The 11,316-nt window shown below is 39.3% G+C and overlaps 1 protein-coding gene across 1 annotated transcript; it reads left to right on the forward strand.

Moving 5' to 3' along the window:
* The first annotated feature begins 526 nt into the window (after positions 1–526).
* LOC116182829 lies at positions 527–1,260 on the forward strand. The gene is made up of 3 exons (XM_031503384.1): positions 527–573; positions 624–701; positions 752–1,260. Exons 2-3 carry the CDS (start codon positions 642–644, stop codon positions 1,094–1,096), a joined length of 405 nt encoding a protein of 134 aa, XP_031359244.1. The 5' UTR covers positions 527–573; positions 624–641; the 3' UTR covers positions 1,097–1,260.
* Positions 1,261–11,316: the final 10,056 nt, after the last annotated feature.

Here is an 11,316-nt window from a genome sequence, read left to right on the forward strand (position 1 = left end):
CAAATACCAGAAGAATCGATGCTTTTGAAGACACTGTGCTAAAAAAAGGTATATCTATTTTCCTTTCAGACCCTGACCCTCAAGTTCTATAAGATCTGATTGGAAAAAGGAACCTGATGATTTTGGGAAATCTGAAGCTTTCGAAATTAACTTTGTGCATGTGCCTAAAGTGTACGATTCCTTTAGTCTCCCTCAAACTGTGCTTAAGCGTCTCTCGAATCCTTCTTTCTTCATATTCTCATAAAACGTCTCCCACAGTCTTCATAATCCGCTCTGAATTTGTGGGTGGTTTAAGGTAGCCCATAAAGTTCTTCGAGAACGTGTATCAATTTGTGGTTTTTACAAATCGATCCGCTCCGTTTTCACGAACGTTAGTAGGTAATTTGTTGAGTGATTTCGCAAATTATTCCACCGGTCTAGTTGTTTGCCTTATGCCCAGGTATTAAGTTAATTATCTTTAATGATTAGTTAATTATGAGTTAATTATTGTTATTTTCTTATAATCGGAGTTTAGCATCCTTGTTTCTCCTAAGTGCAGTCTATGTGCACGCAACGTTTATAAGACAGCGTCAGGTAAGAAATTAATTAGGTGTAAGCAAATAAATTGACCAGTCGATCTGAAGAGTTGGTACTGTTTCGACATGGCCATGAGACACGTTTTGTTCCTGGCTCTCCTGGTATGCCTCGCGACGGCGAAGAAGGTAAGCAATTACTTAAGACTCTTTAACACGTACAAGACTTTTCCGGCCAGATGCCGCCGCAATTCTTGAACACCTGGAACTCGGTCATGGCTCCTAATCGGGAGCATTGCTCAAAGGGGTTGGACATAGACACGGAAAAGGCGAAAAATATGTTTCCGAACGCCCAATTTATCGACGAACGGACTTACCACTGCTACGCTTCCTGCATGTATGTCGCATTGAAGATGCTGTCGCCCGAAGGTGATCCTAGTCCGAAGGATATCTTGGCGAATCTACCGTTCCTTACCGAAGCGCAGGTTCAGAAGTGTATTTCTGAAACGGACGGCGAGAAGGATATTTGCACGAAAGCTTATACAATTACAAATTGTTTTATAGCCGACATCGCTATAGATTGATCGCTTGTTGATGTTGACAAGTAAATTACAATAGCCTTGCATCAATCAGATAAATAATACATTAGCGGTAGGGGGTATGAATCAATCAGGTAAATGGTACATTAGCGGCAAAGGATAGGCATCACGTTGAGATTATTTCTGTAACAATAGAATTTTAGAGTGTCCTTGACTGTTGATAGATAGTTTACTTTGGGCTTTTCAAAGTTGTCAATAACGGACGCACTAGACCGGAAGATGGCGGTAGGTATAGCGGTTCAAAATGGCGGACACATGACAACGTTTTACCTTTTGTATTTAAAAAATGTCACACTGAACAATTAAAGGGAAGTGCTTTGAAAAAAACTTGAAGAGACAGTCTCAATTGAAACGACGACTGCGAAAAAAATTCACAAGAAATTCAAAATAATTGACAGAGAACCGAAAAAGTTATAGAGGAAGCTGGGAACGATTTTGAAAACACTGCAAGTGTTAAAAATATTATGACGGGGGTGTAAGATAACATAGGGGCTTTTTTTTAGAAAACAAAGTAAAATTACAAAAAAATTTCCACAATGATACGCGCCAAAGAAGTTTCAAGAGAACTACAAAAAAAATTTCATGAAAATTTCATTAAAGCGCCCTGAGAGGAGATGCAGTAATTATTACAATACGTTAAAACAACTTCAATAAATCCCAATCATTGCATCAATCCGGTAAAGAGTATACTAGCAGCAGCGGATATGCATCAATCGTGTAAATCGTTAATCAACGGTAGAGGGTATGCATCATAATGAGAATCGCAATCGAATTGCTATGGGCAGTTAGTACATTTAAAGCGCAAATTTTCTTGGAACTTGTCACTAACCCGGACGCAAGGGAGTTTTTAAAAAAAAATTAAGAGAAATATTGAAGGGATCAACATAGCGTTAAGGAAACTCCATGAAAAGAAAAAAGATCGCTTCAAAAAAGTTCAGGTGAGATCCTAGGGTGTCCGTTGATTTTAAGAAACCGAATGGTTTTATTAGAACCTTCAGATGAACAAGTGAGCTTCTAGAAAACATAAAAAAGCGAAGAGAGGCTACAAGGGGGCTACGATTTACAAAACCGCTTGAACAGGATATCAATTAAGCTTATGAGCTTTAAACAGGGTAGGAGGAGCAAACCTGGCTCAGTTCAAGGTCACCCGCCACCTGGTGGTGACTTTGTAACGTAGGTCAATGTGAAATTTAAAAGGTCACTCTTCTCTCGAAGGTGACCGTATAAAATAGGTAAAAGTAAGGCTCAAAGGTCCGTTCGGTCGTTCACCCCTAAGCATCCCCCCCTCCCCCGGTGCCACGTGGTGACTTCGGGAAATGAGTTGAAGCCTTGTTCGAGGCACGTACCAGCTTCAACCATGGGAAAATGAAAACCACTGTCATTTGAAGGTTGTCAAAGGCCAATGCCCCACCGTTTGTGGTGTCATTTCATTTTCAAGGTCATCGGAGGTCAATGTCCCCATTTTTTGTGCTATAATATTTCAGTTTCAGGACAATTTTATTATATGTATTTTATTTTTAAGGTTGTCAAAGGTCAATGATCCCATTTCATTTTTAATAATCGCATTCTTTCCATTTTTCACTTTTTTACTCATTTAAACTCAATGGGCATATTTCATTTCCAAGGTCATCAAAGGTCAATGATTTGCGTAGTGTCATCTTTCCTTTTCAGAACCAACAAAAATCGATACCTTTATTGGTCTATTTTCAAATAAATTCCCCCACGTCTCTCCATCATTGAGACTCCACCCATCATTCCTATAGAGTATAGTGATAGGAGAGGCGCTAGTTGAAGATATATCCCATAATAAATGGATATTTAGTAGAAACTGTGGACTTTCAACGGCGAACAATCTTTGGACTTTTAACGTCGAGCAACATTTGGGCTTTGAACGGCTAGGATTACACTTTGAACAGCAACCAACCTTTAGACTTTGAACGGTGAGTAACTTAATTGCGAAGATCATTACATCGTTAACGTTTGCGGTTGCTAATTAGTTTGAGAGTCTTTATCAGGTGGAGAGCGAGATAAACCTGACTAATTCCCAACGTTAACACCCGAAAAATTGCGAAAATTTTTAATTTGATACCCGAAATATGCCCTAAATTCTTTGAAAATAAAATGGCACCTGTCTGATTCATTGGCCTTTGTTTACTTTGAGAATCAAATATGATACTAAAAAAATTGTTGGGGTTAAAATATACATCAATAAAAGTAGATCAAGGTTCAAAGTACATGAAGTGTCAAGGTCATTATTTGAAGGTGAACGACCGAAGGCGGTCTTGAACCCCTTTTTTTTAGCGCATTATTTCCCAAACCGCCGTCGGTCGTGACAATCTCGAAAATTGTTTCGCATTCCCCAAACTTTTCCCAGTTATCGTGTGTATAATAACTCAGCGGAAGGACGCTAGAAATGCCGACGTATCAGATATTGTGTTCGCGAAGTCGAATGCGACCTATCATCTTCCATTCGTTAGATAAAATAACTTCCGCATGGCTTCAGTTTCGTTTCTTGGGGCGCGTCTTGTTCTAGTTAGCCATTTAATGGAAAATCGATGACTTTGACGTGCCCGGCGAGATTTCTTGTTTGCCCTTCACTGTACATTCAATCAATTAACTCTTAATGGAGTTGACTACTACAAATTTACGTTTATGCAGGAGATTCGCCCTTAATTAAGGGACGTACATTCGGTAATGATGTAAAAAATAGTACACACTTCCGGCCGTATCCGACAGAACCGCGCACGGTGTAAAGCGAGCGAACGCCGCTCAAGCTCGATTCGAGGTTTATACGAAGTTTGAAACGGTTTAATGTCACAGCTGATTACATCGTCTAAATGAGACCAGAAACTTTCCCAGCTTAACGAGATTGCGACGAGGTCACACAACACGGTAACCGTATATTCAAATTTTTCAAATAACACACCCTCGGCGTCGCACTTTCGTGCTCGCGTAATGGGATACGCGAGAGATTTTCGCGAAATTAAACCAATCAAGACGCGCGACGATAATCCTCGAAAAAAACTAGAAAACTACTTTAATAATTTTCAATGCGAAACGCTCGTGCAGTTTTCCATTCGAGTTCGTTAGGAACGCTGCTTGCACATCATCTCCTCGAATTATCCTCCTTTGTGTATTGTAACGTCGTAAGTCGAGTTCGTTCTCAATTTCGAGACGCCGAAGGATTCTTTCGTTAAAGTTTGCAAGTTGCAACAAATTGCGACGGTGCAGTTTACCGTCTACTACAAATGGGATCATTACAAAATTTCAAAACTCTTCATTTGATAGCAACGCGTATTACTAGCATATTACTTTGCTTGTTACAGGTGGCCGTCAGTTCTAGGAAGAAATTTTTTTCGAACGAGTACACTCGATTCGGATACCGGTACTACTTTTTCCTACTTTCTTAATTTAAATTGCTACAAAATGTATAAAAATAAAAACGTGTTTGAGAATAGTAGAAGATTGGTGGGGGTTGACCATACACAGTTTTGCGCTAAATTTAGAGGAGCTGCGCACCATGTTTGCAATTTCTCTCCAACATATGATCGCTTCATCCCTGATGTTCTTCTGAATTATTAACACACTGGTCCTGGATGGCAAGCCACGAGTTTGAACAACCTGGGGGGAGGGGGGAGGGGGGGGATAGCCATTTTTGGGAAATAAAAATTGTATAACTGGAGACACTTTGTTCGAAATGAGTGCCTAAACTTCGAATCCAAACGCAAAATTCGACGTTTTTTTCATTTTAAGATCTAATTATTGAGCTTCAAATAAAACAAGGAGTTTAGTTTAAATTGATTTGAGATTAAGTGCTGAGACATTGAGTGAAAAGATACCTTGTTTGAGTTGACGCTTAAAATTCGAACCTAAGCGCAAAATTTTGACGTTTATTCCATTTTAGATCTAATGAAATGCCGAAGAGTATTTTATTTTAGATCTAATTCAAGTAAAAGTGGAGGCATTCTCTTCGCTCAATTCGAACCCAAACGGAAAATTCCAATTTTAGATACAAGTTGAGTAATAAGCGAGGCACTCAGGTCGAATTGGGCGTTTAAATAACGAAGTCAACAACGTTTATTTCATTTTACATCTAATTACTGAGAGGAGGTAAAAATGCGCCACCTTATCCGCGCCTAAAATTAGAATCTAAACGCAAAATTTCAACCTTTACTTAATTTTAGATCTAATCATTGAGCTTCAAATAAAAGTAAAATAAAGCGCTAAAAAATGCAAAATTTCATCGTTGTATTTTAGATCCAATTATTGACGGAGTAAAAATCGAAACTCATTGTTCGAATTAGGCCTTCAAACCTAAACGAAAAATTCTAAGGTATATTTTTTAGATCAAATTTGAGCGAAAATTGAGGCACATTCCATTTTAGATCTAATTATTGAGCTTCAAATGAAAAGAGTTCAGTTCAAATCGAGGTGGTGAAGCGCAAAATCCCAATGTGTTCGAATTGGCGCTTGAAGTCAAATAGCTATCACTGAAAACTAAAACGTTCAGTTCGAATTGAGCGATTTAACTTTGAAACGAGATCGCGTATTTTATTTTAGAACTAATTTGGCAAAAATTGATGCATTTTTGTTCGAATTTAGCACTCAAACTTCAAATCCAAACGTTTTAGACCTATATGGATTCTGGATTACGATATGAGGGTGAACTTAAATCTAATTAATCAGTTTAATATTAAAACTGGGGAATTTAGATTCAATTGAGCGATTGAACTTTGAAGCGAACTCTAACGTGTCACTCATTAGATGTCAATCGCTCAATTCTAAGTCACTACCCTATCTGTCATTTGAAGCTCAATAATTAGATGCATAATGAAGCATGGTATTTTGGCTTTGGGTCCGAACGGAGTGCCTCAACATTCATTTCAAGTTGCCTAATTAGATCTTAAATTACACGTTGGAGTTTTGCATTTCGATTAGAAGTGTAATGTTCCCAATTCAAACTCAAAGTCCCAACTTTTTGGCCTAAAATTTGCATTTGACCTTGGCTCAAAGGTTCAAGCTCTCAATTAGACTTTCATAGTTCTTTGACATTGAGTAAAATTTTACTCTAAAACGAGGTGCACTAACACTTTCTGTTTGGGTAAGAATCCTCGGAAGCACAAATTGGACTATAGTCATAACCAATTCTCACTAAAAGATTTGATCTAAAATAAAGTTCTAATGGAAGTGCGTGTATGATTCCCCGTATTCAAGATCTTAACTTTGGTTTTGAGAACAATTTTTTGATCTAAAATAAAGTCCCCCCTTTCGGGTCTCAATAATTAGATCTAAAATAAAATAGGCACGCGTTGGAACTTTGTGCTTCATTGCAAATTTTAAGCGCTCAATTCGAACTGGATTCCCTGTCTTTAATTTGAAGCTCAATAAGTAGATTGAAAATTAACTAAACGTTGAAATTTTACTTTAAAGTTCGACCAATTCGAACCAAGTGCGTCGATTTTTACTCAAACTGGATCTAAAATTGCAATTTTGCGTTTGTGTTCGAATTTAGCGCTAAATGCCTCCATTTTTACGTAAATTAGAATTAAAATACCTTTAGAATTTAGGGTTTCACTTCCAAGTCAAATCGCTCAATTCGAACTAAGGACTGGAATCAGGAAACTTGAAGTAAGTGATTGACGATTGAAAGCTAGAGGCCAGAAAGTTGAAGCTGAAGAGACAGAAAACTGCAAACTGAAACTCAAGGTGCAGACAGCGAACTGAAAACGAGACGAGACACTGGAGGCTGGAGATTAGAAATTGAAAAGTAGAACTAAGGACTGGAATCAGGAAACCAGCCCTTGTTTAAGTCAATTCCTGTATTTAAAGAAACTCTTCCACAATAAGATAATTTCTCAAAATCTTTTAAATAAACCGCCTATCATAATCAAACTTGATAACGCCGACTTAAAAGGAACGTGACCCCACTTACGCCGAACGAACGCGCACATTGCATCTTCTTTATCTTTGTGATGATTCATAGATAATCCCCCAGACGTATACTTAATAAATTGAAATATTCTCATATACAGGGTGTCCCCCCAAATTATTTTTGGTGTTTAGACAGAAATAACGTCTACATTACGTTATTCACACAATAATGTTTAGTTCAAGATTTCAAAGCAAGAGCGGAGAGTTTAAGAAAATTAAGAAACATTCTCAAAATGTTGAAGAAAGTTAAAAAAATTTACTGAGATTTTTAAGATTACTCCAGCAAATACTCTATGTCGACTTTTCCTAGTTGATTTCTTTCTCTATTCCCAAACCGTATATATTTCAATGACGGGACAAAATATTGCCGTATAGGTTGATTACATCCAAGTAACCACACAATGCGTTATTCGGTTTCAGTCATCGCCTTCTCGTACAGGTTAGTTGCATCGTGGTAGTCAACAGTCTTTCTGAGACGATCCTTCGTAAAACGACTAACGAATATTGAAGCTTGGGCCGCTCAATATTTAAGAGCACAAAAATATTGATTTTAATATTTTTAAAACAGCCCAATTTAACGTGAAACAGTACAATTAGTCTAAGAATACAATTAAGGCAGGTACCGTGCGATAATACCACCAAAAGCGGAGATAAGAAATGGAAAATCATAAACTTTCGGAGTAGATTCTTACTTTAATATTCAGGTAATGTAAGTTTAATGTCGGCGGGTAAAGTCAGAAGTTACCGTCATCAGTAATCGATTATCTTAAGATGTGCGAGACGAGCCGCCGTTCGTTAATTGTAATTTTTTTTCTTGTTCCCCGTCCTCGAGACGACTCCCGCTTTAATAGTTTTTCACGTCGACGCTACCGAGGAAAATGGAAACATGACGAGAGCCCGCGTTTAAATGCAATTTCCCTGCGTTGCAAAGCCAATTGTCCTCCTTTCGGTGTGAAAACCAATCTATTGGCATGCATGATGTGTCTTTATTTTATTCCCGCGGGAATGATTACCTATCTTGCAATTTGATCCCTCTCAATTCCGCCTCATGCCACTTTTTTTTTTAAATCTCTCTACCTAAATTGGATTTTTATCATTTTATACTTTCATTTCGTTCTAAGTAATATCCGTACTTTCATTACGAAGAATCTTTGACGTTATTTTTTATGCGGCGCAGGAAAGGGAATATTCGACCAGCTTTAAATTGGATTCGTTATTTCGGCGGCGTGGAGATTGTATTTGTCGGCGTGTTTATCTAGCTTAAAAGTGCTCTTGACTTCGTTGATACATTTAAAGAACAAATTTACTTTGGACCTTTCAACGCTGCCACTAAATCGGACGCACCACAAGGGAAGTAGGCGTGTATCGAGCGGAATTGTGGCGACGAAACCACGTTTTACTCCTCGTGTTTAAAATGTGTCAGGAAAACAGTGAGAAGAGATCATAGATTTTATTCGGCTGAATCGAGTTTCTTTCTTTTCATCAATTCAGCTCGATACACTCACAGAATTTAGTGGCGGAGAGGAGAAGGAAATTTATTTAATAAACAAGTATAAATTGTGCACAACTCTTGTGCACATAAAGCGCATTTTTTTAATCGAAATAGCTTTTGTTTTGACATCGCCAATGGATATATTTCTTGCAGACGTCTCAATCGCGCTTTGTGAGTACCCTCTTCCGACAATCCGTTTTTGAGGTATAAGGAAATATACCCGATCACGATAAGAGGTCGAGGAGGAGGGCTATTGTTGGTAGAAATTAATTCCTTTCGTTGAGACCTTTCATTAGAGTACCATGAAGGATAAAACTAGTTCTATTCCGTCCCCCCTCCCCCTCCTCCCCGCACTTTGATAAGAGGACAGAAAGAAGGGCAGTAGCTGGTAGAAAACGGTTCCTTTCGTTGAGACCTTTAATTAGAATACAATGAGAGATAAAATTAATTTTTACTCCCCCCCCCTAGACCCCGTCTCCCTGATCTCGCAAAAGACACACCCCCCCCATAATATGTGTTTACCCCCCCCCCATTTTGTAAAGTTTAACTTAGCACCACTAAAAAATGCAAAAATCTAAGACCAATTGGTTGTCGTATGTAAAAGCACGTTTTACTTTCAAAAACACATCTCATGGGGGGGGGGGGCTTTTTAGATAGGGAATTTGATGGCCGCCTGGCACACCCTCGAGATATAGGCGACCTACTGCAAAAAATTCCAGGACTCTAGGACCATTCCCCTAGAAGTAGTTCAAAATGGTAGAAGTGGGTCCGGACGGACAGATGGACGGACGGATGGACGGACGGACCGACGGACAAAACGCAAATAAAAGCACTTTTTCGAGATATAGGCGACCTACTGCAAAAAATTCCAGGACTCTAGGACCATTCCCCTAGAAGTAGTTCAAAATGGTAGAAGTGGGTCCGGACGGACAGATGGACGGACGGATGGACGGACGGACCGACGGACAAAACGCAAATAAAAGCACTTTTTTTAATTCTTAAAAAGTGCGCTAAAAATAATTTTTTGATCCCTTCTTTTGCTGGGTGGTTGTATAATGCTCTCCGCATAGTCCTCGTTTACTGAGTAAGGGGGGTTTGTAAGAGACCATTCCCCCCCCCCCCCCCCCCCTCCAACGCACATACCAACGGTGTTATACTCTACGTAATACTTCTTCGCAAAATAGGATCTGATAGTTTTCCCAAAAACTTTACAAGAGCATTGAGGGCAATACGTTTGATGGGTGAAAGTGTTACCGGAGGGTGTGGGGGGGTACGAAATACACCCCAGCATACAGTGGTTCAATTGTCATTTCCAGAAAACACCCATAAGCAGTTGTAAATAATACCTGCGTTTACGGGTGGGCTATATAGGGCCGATCTTGGACGTTAAAGGTCGCTGACCACCTGGTGGTGATCTTGCAAACTAAGTCAAGGTAGCGTACCACTTGGCAGTGACCTTGGAAATTAGGTCAACGCAAAAGTCGCGTGCCGCGTGGGCGGTGACCTGGGGGATTAGGTCAAGGCGACAGTAGCCTGCCACGTGTGCAGTGACCTTAGAAAAGATTTCGCGGTAAAGCTCTAAGGGCAAGCTGTAGTGATATTATTTCATTTTTGGGTGTAAAATTACATTTACAAGGTCATACGGGGTCATTGTCTCCATTGGGTTAATTTACATGCCCAAGGTCATCCCAGGTCAATGACCTCAATTGTCAGAATATATTTTTAATGACACCCAAGGTCAATGCCCCAATCTAAATTAACTTTTCAATGGCATACAAAGTCCAAGGAAGCATTTCTTCATGACCCCATAAATTTTCAAGGTTACCCAAGGTCATTGACGCTTTCTTGTGATCCGAGGTCATTGACCCCATTTTTGGGGTGTCAAATTACATTTTAATGACATTTGAGGTAATTGACCCCGCAAATTAAGGTCATCCGTGGACATTGACCCGTCATGTTTTGTGGCGTCGAATGACATTTCCAAAGTTATCCGAGCTGAAAATGTAATCTGATAACGCAAAAATTGGCCTCAAGAAGACACCACATAAAAATGAAGTCATTGACCTTGGTTGACCTCGAAGATGTAATTAAAGACAATACATGTGGTAATTGACCTAGTATGCCCTTGAGAATATAACTTGACAGTGCAAAAAATGACTTCATGGGCCTTGGATGGCCTCAAGAAAGTAATGACATCACTTCAAAATGAGTCATTGCTCTTCTATGACCTTGAAAATGTAATTTGACGCCGCAAAAGGGTTCATTTTCCTTGGATGACCTTGACAATCTAATTAGCATAATAAAAATGATGATTTTGACCTTGGATGACCTTGAAAATACATTTTGACATCGAAAAAATGCGTTCATTGACCTCGCCAGCGTAATTAGACACTACAAAAGATGAGGACATGTGGTGAACTTGGAAAATAGGCCAAGGAGGCGTTCCATTAGGCAGTGACCTTGGAAATTTGATCAAGGTGAAAGTCACGTGGGCGGTGATCTAGGAAATTAGGTCAAGGCGACAGTTGCCTGCTCGGTGACCTTGGAAAGTAGGTCGCTGAAAACCTCAAAAGGCAAACTGTAGTGATCGTATTTCATGTTTGAATGTCAAATTACACTTACAAGGTCATACACGGTCATTGACCCTATGTTAGAGGTCATCCCAGGTCAATGACCCCAATTGTGGTGGCAAATAAGATTTTCAATGTCATCTACGGTTAATGAGTGTCAAAATTCATTTTCAATGTCATCCAAGGTCAATGGCCGCATTTTTGTGTACTCA

The sequence above is a fragment of the Photinus pyralis genome, unplaced genomic scaffold (genome assembly GCF_008802855.1).
Source record: "Photinus pyralis isolate 1611_PpyrPB1 unplaced genomic scaffold, Ppyr1.3 Ppyr1.4_unclustered_Scaffold778, whole genome shotgun sequence".
NCBI classification, from domain to species: domain Eukaryota; kingdom Metazoa; phylum Arthropoda; class Insecta; order Coleoptera; family Lampyridae; genus Photinus; species Photinus pyralis.